General features: G+C 29.2%; 3 protein-coding genes across 3 annotated transcripts; all 3 read left to right on the top strand.

Moving 5' to 3' along the window:
• Positions 1-4,177: 4,177 nt before the first annotated feature.
• LOC110903213 lies at positions 4,178-6,832 on the top strand. Its single transcript, XM_035982345.1, has 12 exons — positions 4,178-4,333; positions 4,428-4,620; positions 4,815-4,914; positions 5,016-5,143; positions 5,250-5,334; positions 5,439-5,532; positions 5,651-5,706; positions 5,784-5,858; positions 5,994-6,114; positions 6,273-6,398; positions 6,496-6,564; positions 6,635-6,832. Exons 1-12 carry the CDS (start codon positions 4,178-4,180, stop codon positions 6,830-6,832), a joined length of 1,401 nt encoding a protein of 466 aa, XP_035838238.1.
• A 3,300-nt stretch (positions 6,833-10,132) lies between these two features.
• Positions 10,133-11,646, top strand: LOC110901644. Its single transcript, XM_022148457.1, has 3 exons — positions 10,133-10,311; positions 10,391-10,829; positions 10,941-11,646. Exons 1-3 carry the CDS (start codon positions 10,179-10,181, stop codon positions 11,644-11,646), a joined length of 1,278 nt encoding a protein of 425 aa, XP_022004149.1. The 5' UTR covers positions 10,133-10,178.
• A 548-nt stretch (positions 11,647-12,194) lies between these two features.
• On the top strand, positions 12,195-14,952 carry LOC110901646. Its single transcript, XM_035982344.1, has 2 exons — positions 12,195-13,197; positions 13,289-14,952. The coding sequence occupies exons 1-2, from the start codon at positions 12,195-12,197 to the stop codon at positions 14,950-14,952; spliced, it is 2,667 nt and encodes an 888-aa protein (XP_035838237.1).
• The last annotated feature ends 5,505 nt before the right edge of the window (positions 14,953-20,457 follow it).

The raw sequence follows: 20,457 nt of genomic DNA, 5'->3' as shown, positions 1-20,457 counted from the left end.
ATTTAATCGGTTATCTTCTCACCATCTTTACAAAAATTAGGTCAACATCAAAGGTAAATACGCTAAATTGAATCTAAATATTTATTATATATGTTATGAATCAAGATCTGCTGTTGATTTTATGTTATTAATTTCTATATAAAGTTAGATTTATAAACATTGTTTGTGCTTCTATTAACTATTTATTTGTTCTGATTTTTGAGGATCCGATCATAAATCTTGAATGTATTTTGTTTTACTTTGTTGTTTATGTAGGATTCATATTTAATCTAATGGATTGAACATGTTTACTGTTGTTAAATAAAAACCGAAATCTAGATCAGATGTTTTTGTTGATTGTTGATGATTGTTTCTTCTATGTAAATCCCTAATTCCGTCATAACAATTGGAATACGACAATTGGTCAAGAAACAGAGGTTAGCTCAAACAATCTAATTTGTTTTTGTATTTTTTTCCGTTATGTTTTCTTTTTTTAATTAACAATATTCTGTGTTAAAAATTTTTCAATTTTAGTTTAAAGATAATTTAATGTATATAAGCTTAATTTATGAAAATTTGTGATTTTGTAATTAAATGTTTGTTTATGTAATTAGTCAATGTTTCTATAATTAGTTTCACGTTTTATTTTTAAACATATTATTTACTTCCTTTTGCAGTTATGGTTCCAATCAACTCTTCAACTTCTCTCCAATCTTATTCCAAGAATACCATCGGTTTCCATATAACAATGAATTTCTTTAGTGGATCTACATATATAGATGGGTTGACATTCTTTACCGTCATCATCTACATCTACTCTTCATTGAATCCATTCCTGAAGTTCACATATCGTTTTACAATCTGTAAGTTGTTTTTGTTAAATTCATTCTTTAGTCTTTATTCATGTGTTTTTTCTTTTATGTTATGTGTTTAATGTATGTTTATGTTTATTTAACCCTAAGTCTGTTTGGTATTTAACATTATTGAAAATTATGTTCATTTTTTGTATTTAACATTATTTACACTAAACCCTATATCCGATTTTTATCAATATCTGTCTTTACTTTTATATGAATTGATGTATAATAACTTATATTTGATTCTGTTTGTTAATAAGTTTGTGAATGTCATTCCAAATCCTTAATCCCATTAGCATTGTTATTTATGTTGACCTAAAGGCGATTTTTGATGCAGACTATTTCGTATGATTATGTTTATATGATTTTTTCAGTCTGATGGACTGTTTAGGTTTATGTTATACAAGCCCTGATTCTTATTGTCATAGAAATTCTTATTATTTTTTCAGTATTATATATTTTTTATGATTGTCATGTTTATGTAATCTATCATCTTTTTTTGTAACTTTATCTGTATTTGATGATAGTATAATAGGTTTTATCATATTGAGGATTTTTTATTTTTTTAATTGTCACTGTAAATCATTTGGTTGCCCAGTTTTTTATTATGATGTATCATAAAGGTTATATTTTTTAAATAATTCATCTGACGTGCTTTGTTTATGTAACCTCTTTTTGTAGGTATTTCATATGGCTGAAAGTTCATCAAGGTATTTCATTTGTAGAATCTGTGTTTTGTTTTCATTTTTTATTTCTCATGCTAACCTTAACATTTTACACTTGATTAACATCGTAATCTTTAAATCAGTTTCAGAGGACCCTGCTTCTGTAGGCACATGAATAAAGCAGACGAATTTATTCTGGTAAATGACAAATTATTACATAACTTTTTTTTTATTTTCTTTATCTTATTATTAACTACAGTTTGTTATTATTGTATTGTTTATATGTTTTCACTATAAATATAAATCATTTTGTTTTTTTTATTAGTGTATTCCAGATGACGCTACGTGCAAACTATGGGTTGTATATAAAGGTCCTACGAATGTTTCGATACACACAGAAGATGGCCGACTATTTAATGTTGGATTAAGCGCTTCTAAAGGAAAGATATTCTTTTTTCATGGTTGGTCCAAAGTTGTAGAACATTTGCGACTAACCATAGGGTGTTTGGTAGTATTTAATCCTATAGATTCTACTACGTTTAAGTTAACATATTTCGTTGATGGGGTTAGTCGTGGCACTTTTTGGACATATCTGCTCCCTCCATCATGTCATTTTTATGTAAGATAAGTTATATTTATATTTTTCATATTGTATTGATGTAGTACTTTACTTATATTAAATTTACTTTTTGCTGACTTTTTTTTTATCATTCCCACAGGTCATTCCTGAATGTATCCTGCCAAAACACTATGATTATTCGTCAAATGATGTAATCTCTACTGTAATTATAGACAACAACACGTTTAACGTTCTCATTGAAACGTCTGACGGTAAAGTAGGTTTTTCCGTTGGTATTGACGTAATTGTTAGTCAGTTACAGTTGAAGGATGGTTGTTTTCTGTTTTTTACAAAAGCTTTTGGTATTTTTTTCCATTTAAAAATATTTGGGAAAAACGGTCTTGAAATGAATTTTTCGGATGTAAATGTCGATGAGGTAAGTTACATATTGGTACTTAATTATATATTTTATATATGTTAATTTAATTTATGTTATATATTTAATTTGCAGACTGAAGTTGCACCTATCGATGTTGAAAATGAAGTTGGTGAACTAATACATGGTGGTGTTCGTCGTTTTGTTCGTATGGCTGGTGAACGTTATTTTGTAAGTTTTAGAATCTTTTTTTGTTTCTTTCTAAACATTATTCTTTTAGTTTCATATTTTTTATTAATTTTATTTCTACAACAATACAGAGGATTCCAGATCCTGTTTCACGAATGGCTAGACTTGATGAAGGTTTAAGAGATATCACCGTTAGACTTATGCATCTGGATCCGCCACAGCAATTTACTAACGGTACCAGACGTGAAAGAAAAAGCGATGGAGGTTGGCCATATGCTTTAACCAGTTGGAAGAAGTTCATGAAAGCTGCTAGAATTAAGGTCCGTGACACGGTTCATTATTCTTTTGATGAAAATGACCAGGTGTTGAGTGTTGATCTGGTTGTACCTTACGTTAGGCGTAGTCATTAGATATATGACATTTACGGCATGTTTTTTGCCTTTCATCTGTTACTTTTTAAGTTTTTATATGGTTTTCTTGGTTATTGACATTCGTTTTGGTTTTGAATTTTAAGTTATTATATTTTTTCATATCTTAACTGTCCTTTTAACCAATCATTTTTGTCATTTCTTTCAAAATTTAATGTATTTGTTAAACAGTTATTGGTTAAATTTTAAAAATCCTTAGCAGATTCTAATGAAGTTAATAATTTATTAAAAAAGTAGATTAAACACACTTTTATCTTAACCAATTAAGCAGTTAAGATGAGTTAAAGTAATATGTATCCCATTTTTTATGAATAATGTATATCTAGATAGATAACACTATGATTGTCAATTTTTAAACTTGCATTATGTTTGAGAAATGCTACATTATAAGTTTTTTATATAATATTTAACATAAATAACCCATTTTATATTCATTTTTATTATAGAAATTCAACTGTTAATTTGTATGTTGCAAATTCAATATTTCGTTTTTACTTTTCAAGTTATTAATCATATAATTTCGTCATTTGCAAATTCAAACCTATAATTATGGAAACTGATTATTCAAAAACAGTTAGAAAAATCAATTTTATTTATTTTAATAATGGTTGTCAATTTTAGAAAAATGTTACAAATAGTATTTAAAAATGTATATTAAACACACTTTTATCTTAATCAATTAATAATTTAAGATGATTTAAAGTAATCTGTATCCCATTTTTTATTAATAATGTCTCTGTCGATAGATAACAATATGATTGTCAATTTTTAAACTTGAATTATAGTTGTGAAATGCTACATTATAATATATATAAAATTATATGTAATTTTAAAAAATATTTAAAATCGTATACTGAATCCCGAGGGTATATAATTAACATGTACAGTTTCCATTTTTTTAAATTTTCATAAATGTTAATTACTTTTATCTAATTATAAGTTATTCTGTTTCCTTATTTATTGTATTTTAAAAACGAGGTTTATTTTGATTACAAATATTAATATTATATTACTAAAAATAATACGTTTTATAGTTTTATATAAATAGATCAATTGTTTTCTGTTTAAGGCAAACTAATAGTTTTTCAACACTCTACTCCTATATTGATTGCATCTTAGCTACAATGGAAAACGAAGGTCAGATCACCTTGCTGAATGATATCGATGCTCTTAGCACAAACTACACTATCAAGGTTAAAATTGTTAGTTTGTGGAGGAAGAAGATGAGAGCTAATGAAAGAGAGATGTATCGTATAGATATGATACTGATGGATGAAATGGTAAATTGATGTTTTATTCTTTTTTATTTAAATTATACTGATTTTCATTTCATTTTAAGATCTCCTTTTCATGTTTTTATGTATTTACCGACAGGGTACCAAGATTCAAGCATCTTGCTTGCATAAGCTATTTTCAAAGTTTGAGAGGCATCTTATTGTTGGTGAATGCCTTATCATAAAACGGCCTTCTCTTGCTGCGAACACTACATTTTTCAAGATTGTTCCTAACAATCAGAAGTTATCTTTTTACTACCATACGTTTGTGGAAAAGTGCAAAAAATGGGAGGGTCCATAGTATGTTTTCAATTTTGTTGATTTTAATGATGTTCTGTCACATAAAATAAAGGAGGGTACGACAGTAGGTATGTTAGTTTTTAATTAATTTTTCATACTTTATATACCATAATATTTGTTTTAGGAATTTTTATGGTTTTTTTTATGTTCTTATATATGCTGACATGTATTTTATATTTTTTGCTAGATTTCATTGGTTATGTTTGTGTTTGTTATAACATCGAGGAAACGAACAAAAAGGATGGTAGTAAAGGGAAACGCCTTAATCTTAAGCTTCAAGATCTTGAGTAAAATTTTTTCATAAATTCTTTGTTTGTTATTCTATATTAGGCTTTCAAATTTACAAAATGTTGTTAAACTTATAATTTTTTGTTATATTATTTTGTAGAGATGTTCAGATCGATTTAACTCTTTGGGATGATTACGCTAAGGACATGTATTCTTACATGGTTAGTGAAAAGCGTGAAGCACATGTTGTCGTTGTTGTCCATTTTGGTGCTGTTAAGACATACAAAGGTATTTAATTCATACCACATTACTTACCTCATAGTACACTTTATGTAGATGTTGTTACTTTATATATATTTTATTTAATGTTTACTTTTTTTTTACATGACAATAGGTAAATGGGGTTTTTCTAATAACTTTGATGGTTCACGACTTTTCATTAACGACAACTTTGATGACATGCTATTGTTTAAGCAAAAGTAAGTCATATTATGTAAACATATTTATTTATTGATTTCATCTTTTTGTTTTTTATTTATTTTTTGTTTATTGAACATTTGTTTTTATTCAAACTGTTCAATAGGTTTCTAGCAAAACTTGCTGCTTCAACTGAGTCAAGTAGCCATGCTGGGTCATATATCATGTGTTCTGTCGAAGATGAATTTTTAAAGAACGATGTTTTTTCACCATGCTTATCTTGGATCAATCATAGAGGTTTTCATTAACATTTCATGTTTTATATTTTAAATTTTATCAAAATTTTAATGAAATTGTTGTCTTTTATTATGTAAACAGCCAAAGAAAGTTGTTGTTGTTGGAACTATCGTTGCAATTGTTTCAGATAAGATGTGGTATTATGATGGGTGTAACTATTGCAAGTCCAAAGTTGAGCAAAAGTTTGAAACCTATGATAAGGATGATGGAACAGTGATGTTAAAGATGAGAAGTTGTATCAATGTTCTAACAAGTATTGTAATGATAAAGAAGTTTTCCCGTTGTCCAGGTAAAATGTTTGTTATTCGTACTTCAACTTATTATTCGGATCTACAACAACAATGTAGGTCGTTTTTTAATATATTCATATATATATATAGATATATAGATATAATATTTTAAATATTTAAACACTATTGTTAAGGTTTAAAATACCGGTTCGTGTTCAAGATTCAACCGGTACGGTGACACTTACATTGTTTGATCATGAGGCGTTGAAGTTTGTTGGTAAAACTGCAAAGGAACTTATAGAGATTCAGGACGAGGTTATTTTTATTTATACTTTATATTAAAGATTAGTTGTAATTAAAATTTTATATATTTTTCATAATTACACCGTATATTTTGTAATATATAGTTATTGAAGTCAAATGAGAATCCCTGAGAATATCCAGTTGAATTTGAATCATTGGTTAACCTAAAGTGTGTTTTCGTGATTAAAGTAACTGACTTTAATATTGTCAATGCTGTCGAGAATTATGGAATCTCAGTTGTTACCACTGATGAAGACATCTTGGATAAGCTGAACAAAAAATTCAAAATTGACCAAGTAAGCAATTGTTTTGTATATATAGATATAGATTGACTTTCATAACTGTTTAAAATATCTTCAACTAATTTTCTTTTGTTTTCCCATATTGTTACAGCTTGATGTATCTGATTCTTTTGGTATGACTCAGTCTGAGTTCCAAGCTGTTGGTGGTGAAAGTTTTAAGGTATTAATTTAAAAATTAACTTATATGTAATTTTAATGTTGTCTTAGTAGAATTTTTTTATTTCTTTAAGGATGCTGATTCTTACACTGGGGATAACACCACACCTGTTTCAAAGGATTACGTGTGTGACTTGAAGCAGCCATCTTCTGATATGAAGCGTAACCTTGATGATGTTTATTTGAATGAAGAGGGATTGGGGTCGTCAGCGAGTAAGCCTCGCATGTGTGTTGAGAAGAATGTTGTTGACGAAGATCTAAGCCACAATTGATAAAGGAGATATGGCAAATGGTGGTTTTAATAAGAAACAAATTATTTGTTATTTGAGTATTGGAATTTTATCGGTATGCTATGACTATTTATATGTTTAAAGACGTTTTCTGTTTTGCGGTATTTATTATGACATATTGAGGTTTGATATAATATTTTTTGAGTGTCAATGATGTTTTGTTATATTCGTTATTTTACGAGAGTATGTTGATTACTTTATTTTTTTTTAATTTAATCATCCGAAAACATAAAAATAACTAAATCAAACTTAAATTTTACATTTAACATTTATTAATTACTTCTCATTAAATGAACATTAACCATTTATAGTTATATATGATTTAATATTCAATTACACCTGTAAATTTATTTTAAGTAATATTGTAATTATGTCAAATTTTTCTATTCAGTTACATTTCTATACTTATTTATAGAAAATCGTATTTTTAGCAATTTTAATCAAACACCAATAAATGTAAGATTGTTTTGATATTTAATGTAATTACCTTTGTTCCAATTCATTTTACCAATTTATATTATTAATTCCATAAATAACTAATACCATAGTTCTATAAATTCGAATACTTCATAGACTTTCAAAAAGCTTCTCATTGTTATGTGAATTTGCATTCTCGAATTCCTTATACGGTTGAAACATTTTATTCATCACTTTTTATATTTCCAGTAATTTTTTAGGTATTTCGTTATAATTTTATTCCTTCATTCATTTGTTTTTCATTTTAAACTTATATGGTTTTTGTTGTAGTACTCTGTGGTGGTAACAAAAGGCATAATACGTTTCAACAACTTACTTCATATTCTTCTGAACGTCCACACCCTGGCATCGGTAATAAGTGTACGTGTTTTTGTAATTGTTAGTTCTAATATAGAAAATATTATTCAACTTTGTTTTCGAAATCTTTTTATGCTTTAACAACTACATTGTCCTGCAATATCAATTGTACATTTATTTGTACTTTTTTACTTTTTTTTCTTTGTAGCTGACGAAGCTAAGTATAGACGTTGGTTAAGAAAACTATATCTTGATTATAAGAAGTCAAAATCAACAGCACTTCCGGCTTATTTTGTTAGAGGTAATTTTCTTTCATTTATATATTCATATATGTTTTTAATACATTTATTTATAATGTTTACTGTTATAAATCACATATTTATAAAATCGATATTACATATAACTGATTGTAATAACCAAAACCATTGACTTGCATACCTCATTTTTTTTAATCAAAGAAAACATTAAAATTTAATATCTTATTCAAACATAGTAAATATTTATTATTCGAAACAAACAAGACATAACACAAATTCTCCAAGAAGACTAATTATTTTTTTCACCAATCGTGTTATCTTCTTCCATTGCCTCATATTCTTCTATTTTCTTCTGATTCGAACCTGGAGGAAAATATTCCTTATAAAGTTCTTTATATAGTGACGTGCAATCCTCCCAGAATCTCTCCTGCGTCCATAAGTTTCGAATAATTTTAAAGTAAGAATCAACAATGTTGATACAAGTAATTTAAATATGAATGTAAGTAAAAGACAACTATAATATCTTACCAGATATTCTTCAACATAGTTAACATGTAACGACATAAACTGCCATGATGATAGCCCTTCATTCCATTGTCGACATACACATTTGTACTGATCAATGGATCTACCATGGAGTCGAATTAAGATTTCAAATAGTATAATATCGAAAGGAATATAAACCATTATGAAAAACTTCAAACCTATAGTTGAAGATGGTATGTATACCCTTTATATAATAGATTTAGTTCGGTCTAATTGAATAAAAAAACGAATATTTATTACATTATTGTAATTCTGTTATAAATGGAAATGTAGAATCTAAATATGTTTATCATTATAAGACCATATGTAATGGGGCTTTATAAGGGCATGAAAAATTTTGATAATGCCCTTACATCATTACTCATGGGCATTATAGGGGCATGAAGAGTGAGGGGCATTTCTATAATAATGCCCAAAGAAAAAGAAAAATAATGGAAAGTAATAAATGAAATGGGCATTAACCATTACACCTTTTTTAAAAGGGCATTATGATGATGATGTGGTGAAAAATGCCCCTTAGTGGGCATTAACCATTACCTATGGTCTAAGTCAAATATTGAACAAACATACTTATTTAAGGCAACCTAAATTGTTACTTTATTAAACGAAATGAGATTTTATTTTTAATAATTGATTTGTTATTTAAGGAGATGTGTAACAAATAATTATTATAATTAAATACTGAACAACCATATGTCAACATTTATTCATTTTTTCTATTTTAATATTTCAGCTGTTCAGGCTAAACACAGGCGGAAGTTAAGAAAACTATACCTTGATAGTAAGAGATCAAGGATTAGTAGAAATTTGATTTCTAAAAGTGGATGCTCAACGTCTTCATCATCAACACGATTTATTTTGAATAACAAAGAGAATTTAACTCCCAATTTTTCAATACCAACATTTACTACCCAATCATCAACTCTTATACCGACACGTAAGTTTACTTTTAATATTTAGATAATGTTATAGACTTCACAGTATGGATTTACTTTGTCAACTGCAATTCGGTGATATTACTTTTTATATTATGTTTTTTATATCCTATTAGGTAATCATTTAGATTCCTCGGTTAACGTAAGATCTTCCATTATTACACCTTCTACAATGAAGAAGAAAGGAAATGTACTACAAGATAAGTATACAACACCCAACCGTACACCGTTTGCAAATATAGAAAACATAACACCAGGTTTGTAAACCAATAACAAACACTTACTACTTGGTGATGTTTAATATTTTGTTTATTTTTTATACCAAAAAGATGTGAACAAATAATTTTCTAAATAGTTATTTGTATTATCATTTTTTTCTGAATAGGAAATAATTGTAAATCTTCCAGAAACGTAGCTTATTCATCGGGGGCATTTTCAAGTCAAAATATAAACACAAATGTTTTGCAACATTCTTCTACATTAGTACCACGTATGATGAGGGCAAACAAGGAAAACATGACACCACTGTCGTGTATTACAAACATACGTACGCAAGTTCCGAGTGTACCATATTGTTCTAATGCTATGTCTTCTTTGAATCCTATATCACATGGTAAATTTTACAATTATATTCTTACATACATTATTATTTGTATAATTCATATACTTAACGAAAAATTATATTTTCTTTGTTATGTAGATAATATTGCAAGATAATCAACTTTACCATTGAATGACTGCTACTCTTTTAATCCCCCAATAACCAATAAACGTAACACAAGATGTTCGACCTCCGATATTACCTCGCTAAAAAAGATGTCTTCTGGAAAGCGTAGACTTATTCATAAACCAATTGAAATAGAACCCATACCAATGGCTCCTCTTGATTCTGATGATGAAAATCATATTCACGAGGTTGTTGTAGACGCCACCAAAGGCGTATCCAAAGGTAACTGAGTAATGTTAGTCATTTTTATTTCATATTTTATTTGTCCTACACAATTATTCAGTTTGTGTTTAATGTTCAGATTACGTTGACCATGGTGACCAATCTCTTACGTGTGGTTTATGCTTTGCAAAGTTATGGGCTACCGAAGGTGGAAAGGGTCGCATTGCACTTCAAAAACAAACATATAGCTTATGTTGTGGATATGGTAAAGTTGACTTGCCTGAATATAAAGATTCTCATCCATCTTATCAGATGCTTTTTCGCTCTTTAGATCAAGAAAGCAAGTTTTTCTTAAAGAATATAAGACGTTACAATTCTATGTTTTCCTTTACTTCAATGGGAGGAAAAGTAGATACTAAAATAAACAAAGGAAATGCTCCATATGTTTATAGAATCAGTGGTCAGAATGCACATAGTATGGGTAGTCTTCTTCCTAAGGACGGAGCCCAGCCAAAATTCTCACAACTTTATATCTATGATACTGAGAATGAGCTTGCTAATAGAGAGTTGTTATTTGGGTAAGTATCTTTTTTGGTTATGTTTCTTAATATTACGTTAGAACATATAATACTATTTTTGTTCATTTCAATGTTTAAAACAGTAATTAACAACCTATCATTTATTTACAGTGATTCTACAAGCAAAGCATCTTTAAGGGCAAAGGAACTTGATGCTAAATTTATAAAGTTTCTTACCAACATGTTAGATTCTACCAATATGCTGGTAAAAACTTACAGAATGGTACGCGACCACCTCCATGAGAATCCTAACGTTTCCCTTAGGCTACGGATAATCTCACAGAGAGATCGTGACGGAAGGACATACAATTTACCTACGTGTTCTGAAGTTGCTGCTTTAATAGTTGATGAACCTGATCTCAAGATAGAAAGTCGTGATATTATTGTCGAAAAGCGTTCAGGAGTCCTTAAGCGTATTAGCGAGTTACATCCTTCTTACCTTGCTCTCCAGTATCCAATTCTTTTTCCGTACGGAGACGATGGCTATAGGATTAATATTCCTCATAGGGATTTTGGTCCTAACACAAAGAAGACAAGACCAACTTGCACTATGAGGGAATTTTTTTCTTATAGAATTCAGGATAGACATAACAAGTTTTCTATAATTCTTAATGCAAGAAGGTTGTTTCAGCAGTTTTTAGTCGATGCCTGCACAATGATTGAAAGTGAGAGGCTCAACTTCATACGTTTTCAGCAAATCAAACTGAGATCTGACTCGCTTAACAGTCTTAAAAATGTTCAAGAGGTTGGTCAGAGTGATTTGAGTCATACAGGACAACCTGTTATATTACCGTCATCGTTTACTGGTGGTTCTTGATACATGATGCAAAACTATTTGGATGCTATGGCGTTATGTCGGAATTATGGGTATCCTAATTTCTTTATCACAATCACATGTAATCCGAAATGGCCTGAAATTGTTAGATTTATTGGTGACTCATCAATTAAGCCAGAAGACAGACCTGACATACTTTGTCGATTGTTTAAGATGAAACTCGATGAATTGATAAATGATTTGAAGCAAAAAAAAAATATTTGGTGATATTAATGCAGGTATGTAAAATCTATATCCACTTTTAATTTATAAATTGTTTTTGTCTTTCCCATTCATTTTATCTACTATATTTAACTCATTGTTTTTTTTTTGTAGTTGTTTACACAGTTGAGTTTCAAAAGCGTGGTTTGCCACATGCGCATATTTGCTTATTTATGAAAGCTGATCATAAGCTTCCTACGGTTGAACACATTGATCCATTTATCTCAGCTGAAATTCCTGATAAAAACGAGGATCCTGAATTGTATTCTCTTATGAGTGACTTTATGATTCATGGTCCTTGCGGACATGCCAACAAGAAATGTTCATGCATGGTTGGGAACCGTTGTTCTAAGAATTTTCCAAAGAAGTTTTTGGAATCCCCTTCCATTGATTCTGATGGATTTCCCGTTTATAGGAGAAGAGATTCTGGTCACACGGTTGTGAAGAAGGGTGTTACTTTGGACAATAGGAGTGTAGTTCCATACAACAAAAAGCTTCTTAAAAGGTATCAGGCGCACATCAACGTTGAGTGGTGCAATCAGGCGGGTTCAATTAAGTATTTGTTTAAATATATTAATAAAGGACCTGATCGAGCCACGGTTGCTGTTTTTGATTCAGACAGAGGTCCAGATGAGGAGATCCCAAAAGATGAAATTAAAGAATATTACGAAGCTAGATATGTTTCCGCATGTGAAGCAAGCTGGAGAATATTTGCCAATGATGTTCATTATAGGTATCCTTCTGTCATGAGATTACCTTTTCATCTTCCAGGACAACAAAATGTTGTATTTAGTTGTGACGACGATATTGAGGATGTCTTACACAAACCTCAAGTAAATTCATCTGTTTTCTTAGAATGGATGAAGATGAACAATTCTAAGCCTGAAGCAAGAGAACTTACTTATGTTCAGTTTCCTTCAAAATATGTGTGGAAGTTAAAAGATCGTTGCTGGCAGCCACGTCAAAATTATGTTGTTATTGGGAGAATATATTCTGCGTCTCCTTCTCTTGGTGAGGCTTATTATCTAAGAATTCTTCTTACCAAGGTTAAAGGACCAAGATCATTTGAAGAAATCAGAACATATGAAGGTGTTGTTTATCCTACTTTTAGGGATGCGTGTTATGCACGTGGCCTGTTAGATGATGACAATGAATATATCGAGTGTATTAAAGAATCCAGTTTCACTGGGAACGGTCATTATCTTCGTTCTTTGTTTGGAACACTACTTTTGTCTAATACGCATTCAAGACCTGAAGTTGTTTGGGAGAAAACGTGGGAGGTAATGTCCGAGGACATTTTATACAATATGCGGAAAGATACTGGCATGAGCGGTATGTCTTTTTTATCCTTTTTGTTATATTTTGTTTATGTTATATTAACAAATTGTTTTGTTATATTAAATAATTTTCGTTTTCATTGTAGGATTCGTTGTATCAGATGAACGTTTAAAGAATATAACATTGACCAAAATCGAAAAATTTCTTCTTCGTAATGGAACCAGCTTGCACAGGTTCTCAACGATGCCTTATCCTGATGATGACTATCTACTGTCCGAGAGCAACCGTTTGATAAATGAGGAGCTTTCTTTTGACACTAATGAACTTAGGGGTGAGTTCAATAATCTTCACAGCTCTCTAAACGAAGATCAAAGAGTAGTGTATAATGAAATTATGGATGTTGTTCGAAGTGGAAAGGGTGGTGTGTTTTTTGTGTACGGTTATGGTGGTACGGGCAAGACTTTTTTGTGGAAAACTTTAGGTGCATCCATTAGATCCACTGGACAGATTGTTATTAATGTTGCTTCAAGTGGTATTGCATCTTTGTTGTTATCACGAGGTCGTACTGCTCACTCACGATTTCATATTCCTATTAATCTCAATGAAGATTCGGTTTGCTATATCAAGCCTAATACTGAAGTCGCTAATCTTCTAAACGAAGCCAAGTTGATTATTTGGGATGAGGCACCGATGGTACACAAACATGCTTTCGAGGCTCTTGATCATACAATGAAGGATGTTTTGAGTGTATTTGATTCACGAAATTCAGAACTTCCATTTGGTGGAAAAGCTATTGTCTTTGGTGGTGACTTTAAACAAATCCTACCGGTTGTACAAAATGGAAGCAGGCAAGATATTGTAAACGCATCTTTATGTTCATCCCACATCTGGTCCAGTTGCAAGGTGTTAAAATTGACAACCAACATGCGTTTATCGGTAGGATCTAGTAGCTCAAACATCGAGGAAATAAATCTATTTGGTAAATGGCTTCTAGAGATCGGCGAAGGCAATGTTGGTGATTCTAACGATGGTGATTCTAATATTGAAATACCTGATCATCTTTTGATAACTGATGAAAATGATCCAATTCAAGCTTTGATTGACTTTGTATATCCTTCAGTTTTGGATCGTTTTAAAGACCGTGACTACTTTTCTGAAAGAGCTATACTCGCTCCTAAGAATAAAGTTGTTCATGAGATAAATGATTGTTTGCTTGCTTTGTTTCCGGGTGAAGAGGTAGAGTATCTTAGCTCTGATAGTTTATGTCCTACTGAGGAAATTAATGATCTGTTACATCAAGATTTATATAATCCAGATGTGTTAAACAGTGTGAAAGTATCTGGATTACCAAATCATATATTGGTATTGAAATTGGGTGTTCCGGTAATGCTTTTGAGGAATATTGATCAGCAAAACGGTTTGTGTAATGGTACGCGTCTTCAAATCACACGTCTTGGTAAACGTGTTATCGAGGCTGAGATATTATCGGGAAGTAATGTTGGTTCAAGAACTTACATCCCAAGAATTAGCATGATACCATCTGACAAAAAAATACCCTTCAAGTTTCAACGAAGGCAGTTTCCAATAACCGTATGTTTTGCGATGACTATTAACAAAAGTCAAGGACAATCTCTATCCAGAGTTGGTCTATACCTTAGAGACCCCATGTTCTCACATGGTCAGCTTTATGTTGCTTTTTCGAGAGTAAAGACTAAAGATGGCGTTAAGGTTCTAATATTCGACAAAGATGGGAGACCAACAAACAAAACTGCAAACGTGGTTTACAAAGAAATTTTTGGGAAATTGTAGATTAAACTTATGTTATGTAGTTGATTTATCCTAACATCAATGTTATAGTAATTGTTTTTAATAGTTATTTTTTCATATATATAGATGTTGTCATTTTTCTATTTCCTAATTTTCAGGTTAATAATATATAATTTTGTTATTTGAATATACTTAACCTCATTGTTATATCAATATAAGACGATATTTCTATGAATTAAATATAACATATAAACAAAAACTAGAACAAGTTGATAATTATAATCACGGTTACATACTAGAAGTCCATAATACATAAAGATGTTAACTAGAAACATGTTAACCTACTACAAAACAACTTTTAACACTACATAACTTACTGTAGCTTCCTTCATTAGCCAAAATTACCATATATGATGGGTCAAACCTGTTTCATAGTTTGAAACATCACCTCTAGCGGAAAACACCAGCAAGGAACAAAACACATATATCCGGAAAGTACTGGAACTTGCAATGATCACCTTCTTGTATGTTGTTATCTTTTAGCCATTTCGCCCAGCCTTTCACAACGTACTTCATACTGTTTTTATTTGGCTCCGGCCTAACATCATGTTTTGTCTCCACATTTTGCCTGTTGGCGATCTTAACTTTCAATGTTTCGTCAATTCATGTGATCCGTGCTACTTCAACTGGTATGCGCTATAAGTTAGAAAATATAACAATAATTTCCATTAATGATGTTGAGATATTTTAAAAATACCATAGTTAACCAAATTATAAAAACATATTTGACATGTATTAACATTTACTTTATATCGGAACTTACAAAGCGTTTCGTGTATGGCACAACAAATATAAGCGGACCGATCTCATCATCATCAAACTCATCTGATTCAGCCGAAGAGTCTTCAGAATCCAATATCACGACAACATCGTTTTCAGCTCCAGCCATTCTAACAAACATTTAGAATTTTAACCCATTTAAAAAAAAAGGTCCAGTAATAACATATAATCCAATCTTTTTTTGTACTTTAAAGTATTCACAAGCATACATACGTTAAATACTGTAATTCCTTTTGATGTTACATTTCTATTCTACTTTAGTTACTTACTTTTATTACTTAAACATATCCTATATTATTATGATTTTTTAATCAATCTAGATTACACAAACCCATTTGTCATTATATTCAAAATCAAAATCAAGTAGAAATCTTTGTTGTTTCATATTTTATTACCCAATAATATTTTCATTATTTATAATCCAAATATAAAGCATATAAACAATATTATAGGAACTGTTATCAAGAACAATACAAATCTATGTCAATATAGGTGATTTAAGAATATTGTAAATCATACTTTATTCAACAAGAAAAACCATTTAATCATCCAAATCAAACTATAAACCAACCAAATCAATTTCTTCATACGACTATCAACATAATATTTCAACCAAATCACACTATGAACCCAAGAAACTAAAGTTCCAAACACATGCAATACATATAATCCCTTTTTAATTTACATAACATACTAATTATTTATTTAACATTAAGTTACTCAGATTTCACATTAACTTACTGATTAATCATTTTTAGGGTTAGATTGTGTGAGTTATTTGGAATAAGAAAGACAACTTTAGTTTTGAAATCAAAATAACAATCTGTTTAAAAGTGATCGGATATAAAATCTAAAACTTACCTTTACTAATTTCTTTAACCTCCTTTTGGGTATTCTTGAGCTATGTGAAGAAGGTGAAGTAAAGCTTCTTTAGGTATTATGTGATATGATATAATGATTCTCATAGATATTGTAAAAGGTAGAGATATGTTCAATATTTTATTCGGTTATTATTTCATAAATAACATTTAACTTTATATTGTTTTCTATTTCTAATATTTACTCTAATAATTTATATAAATACTTAATCCATAAAAGTTAGGTGAAGTAGCAGTAGATTGTACATGATATGATTGTATTATTGTCATAGATATTTTAAATATTAAGTTTTGTTATTTTATAATTCAGTTATTTAATAATCAACATTTACCTTTATTTTGTTTTATATTTTCAATATTTATTATAATAAGTTACATAATTGATAACACTATTTCTTCAAAATGATCAAGTTATAAAAATTAAATATAAATAAATTTGTCTTAATAAATAATATATATTTCGTGATATAGGTTTTTAGTAATATATAACTTGAAAACATATAGAGTATATATATATATATATATATATTCAAAGTTTTTAATACCAAAACTTATGTAATTAACAATACGAAATATACAAATGATGTTAATTGTTACGATATTTAACCTTCATATGTGTATATCATAAATTTAGGAACTGAATTGATAACATTAATACAATTACACAATTATTTATAACATAAATTTATTGTTAAAATGTTATTATTTTAGTCACTTTATAAACTATAGGTTGTGTAGATGTAATTTTTTAAGTGTGACGGTTGTAATATAGAGGTTCTATTTGTACATTTTCATACTAACATCTCATCTTTGAAATCCTGAGTATCACAACAGATCTTTCATTTAAAAAGATTCCATACAAAATGATCTATATTACACGCACATTTGTCTTTTTTTGTTGTATTTTTTATTATATATATTCTAATTTTAGTGTGAAACTTTACAATTAACATATTTTTTATTTTACCTAAATTATATACATGAAATATCAAAAAATATGTATATAATGTTATATTATGAATTCTACTTTATCGTTTCTTTGGGTTTTTATGATAATACATTTTTAACTCCAACAGTTACACAATACGAGTGTACTGAGATGCGTAAGTTATTGAAATTGTATTTGGATCCCAAAAGATTTAATGTACTACATGGCTTACCGGTTTATAATAATACTACAAATATAGTTTACAAAGACATATTATCAAATTTATAGTTTCATTTATTTAATCATTATTTTTATATTATTAACCAACTTTATAAGTCTTTTAGATATTTATTTTTTGATATATGTTTTTTAAAATGTAGTTCAGGTTCTTTTATTAGTAACAAATTATATAAACAATTTGAATGACATATAAATAACCACAACTTAATTTCTAAATATACATATTTAAGCATTCATAATCCACAACCATTTATAAAAGATACCAACTTTACGTACATTCCAAAATATGGTATCATATAAGATATAGAACTAATAGGTTTTAAACTTAAACTACTAATTAAGAAAAAAAAAAGTTTAACAATACTTGCATGTCCCAAAAAAGAAGTAGACATTTAATAGTTACAAAATCATCATCATTTAGTCTGCACAAACATCTGAAGCATTCTGTTATAGAAAATGTTTTAACCTGCATTAACTAGATCAACCTTTGATAAGATCAGGAGATTTTGTGAACATACAAATATGAAATGCAATGTGTCACCGGAATGAAGTCCATTATCCTTCATGAACATCGGCCAACCTTCGATAGCATACCTTACAGCATCTCCATTCTTCTGCCGCCTAATATCTGTTGTTTTTCCATTCATGTTCATCACTTTTAACTGGTGCACTTTCTTTTTGAATCCTCCAATTCTTACAATATCAGCAGGCATTCTCTGCATGACAAATATAGTTTTATAATTAATTTAGGCTTATTGATGTTAGACTATTTGTCTTTGGCATTGACTACTTTAAAAAATCATACCAATCGGTTATCTCCATTTTTTTTGAACTCATGAATACCACTTTTGTGAACATCATTTATCCTTGCAACACCTTTTGTTTGCATATCCACTATCTTCAATGCTTTCTCATAACTCTTTGTATTTTCTTTAAGCTTTTGAAACATTATACAAATTGTATTATTAGACTAATATATTTAATCACAGCAGTTATACTAAATATTCATTACTAAATGTTGTTAAGTTAAGTTATACGTACCAAGCGGCTGTGTGTTTTCTGTCCAACAGTTGTCACTTCTGGCATTTCCACTTCGGATTCACATATCAGGCTTTTACTGTTTTCTTCATTACAACATTCCACCATCTTTTTTCCTTTATTTTGAACCTGTTAAAACAAGTAATAACGTTAAATAAGAAATGAACAAATATTAATTAAATATATCTAAATATTTGTAAATATATTAATATAAGTACTCATCTATTATTTTGTTTAAAACCAATACATATGCTTTTCTTGATTGGTTATTGTCTTCTATGATCAAACTCTTTCTTCCTGCCTTTGACATTTCTTTTCCTTCATTGTTTTTATTCACCTCTTCTTGGTTATCTCCTTGAAGCATTTGTATTTCCTAAATAATAAAATCCACAAATTATTATTGTAATTTCAACAAAATCTATACAAATGATTAGTTATTACCTTACTAAGTATTTCATCTGTTGAGTCATCATCTTCACAGAAATTCTGTTATAAAATAACATACCCAAATTAATAATATTTACATAATTCTACTATACGCTAATTTAAATTACTTACAAAGTTAACGTTTTTGTAGTATGTCTCTCTAGGTACTTCCATCAGAGAGTCATCTTCACTTTCTTCTTTCTTGGTAAAAACTACCTCAACTCCTCTACGGTAAATTTTCAATTCAAATGTGACGATGTCCGTTTTCTTCAACAAGAGTATATCATCCTCTTGTATTGCAAGATCATCAAATAACTTCGGACAACCTTTTGTAAAAACATAATTATCATTGATTTTGTCCGTCTCAATGTTCCAAGTCTGACTTGCTGCATAAATTTTGTAATAATCTTTGACTGGCGAATAAGTGTAACAGTTTGTTACGTAAGCTTCAGGAATCACCTGAAAAGTTTTGTAATATTTTATTGTTGGTTATATATGTATACCATTTATTTAAAAACTATATCAAAATAAATTTTAATTTACAAAACATGTTAGTAGACTTACTACAATCTTTAAGATGTTGTAACGGTTGACTGTCACAAACGATTCACCACATATGTTGTCCACAAAACAATCTATTTCAATGTTTTTGTCTTCCATTATCCTTAACCGCAATAACGTCCTCTTTGGCAACTCAAGCTCCCTTATTACATTACTCCATCCGTCAGTTATAACAGATTCACCACTTACACTTCTCAAAGAAACTGGCCAACTTTTTCCAGTTTCATGATTTATCAATATTTTTGTTCTTTGCCAATAATCTCCATATACGTTCTTCACAAACTCAATTGGAAGCACCTACGGTTACATTTATGTATATATTTTATTTAATAAAAGATATACAGAATTGTTTGTCTACATTGTAGCATACCAGTTTTAACGATGATTCATCTTCTAACGAAGCCACACATGACGAGCTCATTTTTAAAAACCTGTAATATACAACATATTTTAGAATCATTTAGTATTGAACATAAAGTTATACATATTTGTTCATAGCAATATAAAAATTAGTTGTTAACTAATATTCCACAAAAATTGTTGATAAGTATGACTTTATAATTGTTATATCTACAAAATTTAAACTCATATAATTTGATTAATATTTTCATTATTTATAATCCACATATAAACAAT

This window comes from Helianthus annuus, chromosome 13 (assembly GCF_002127325.2).
Source record: "Helianthus annuus cultivar XRQ/B chromosome 13, HanXRQr2.0-SUNRISE, whole genome shotgun sequence".
NCBI lineage: Eukaryota > Viridiplantae > Streptophyta > Magnoliopsida > Asterales > Asteraceae > Helianthus > Helianthus annuus.
This window is presented reverse-complemented; position numbering and strand designations above follow the sequence as displayed.

What these genes read in the sequence shown, in the direction of transcription:
- LOC110901646 (XM_035982344.1), top strand. Translation starts at nt 12,195, where the DNA reads ATGGTTGGGAACCGTTGTTCTAAGAATTTTCCAAAGAAGTTTTTGGAA. An exon ending in GAAAGATACTGGCATGAGCG is followed by an intron (nt 13,198 to 13,288) that starts GTATGTCTTTTT and finishes TTTTCATTGTAG; the next exon opens with GATTCGTTGTATCAGATGAA.
- LOC110903213 (XM_035982345.1), top strand. Translation starts at nt 4,178, where the DNA reads ATGGAAAACGAAGGTCAGATCACCTTGCTGAATGATATCGATGCTCTT. An exon ending in AAAGTGCAAAAAATGGGAGG is followed by an intron (nt 4,621 to 4,814) that starts GTCCATAGTATG and finishes ATTTTTTGCTAG; the next exon opens with ATTTCATTGGTTATGTTTGT. An exon ending in ATGCTATTGTTTAAGCAAAA is followed by an intron (nt 5,335 to 5,438) that starts GTAAGTCATATT and finishes ACTGTTCAATAG; the next exon opens with GTTTCTAGCAAAACTTGCTG.
- LOC110901644 (XM_022148457.1), top strand. Translation starts at nt 10,179, where the DNA reads ATGTCTTCTGGAAAGCGTAGACTTATTCATAAACCAATTGAAATAGAA. An exon ending in CACCAAAGGCGTATCCAAAG is followed by an intron (nt 10,312 to 10,390) that starts GTAACTGAGTAA and finishes TTTAATGTTCAG; the next exon opens with ATTACGTTGACCATGGTGAC. An exon ending in AATAGAGAGTTGTTATTTGG is followed by an intron (nt 10,830 to 10,940) that starts GTAAGTATCTTT and finishes ATTTATTTACAG; the next exon opens with TGATTCTACAAGCAAAGCAT.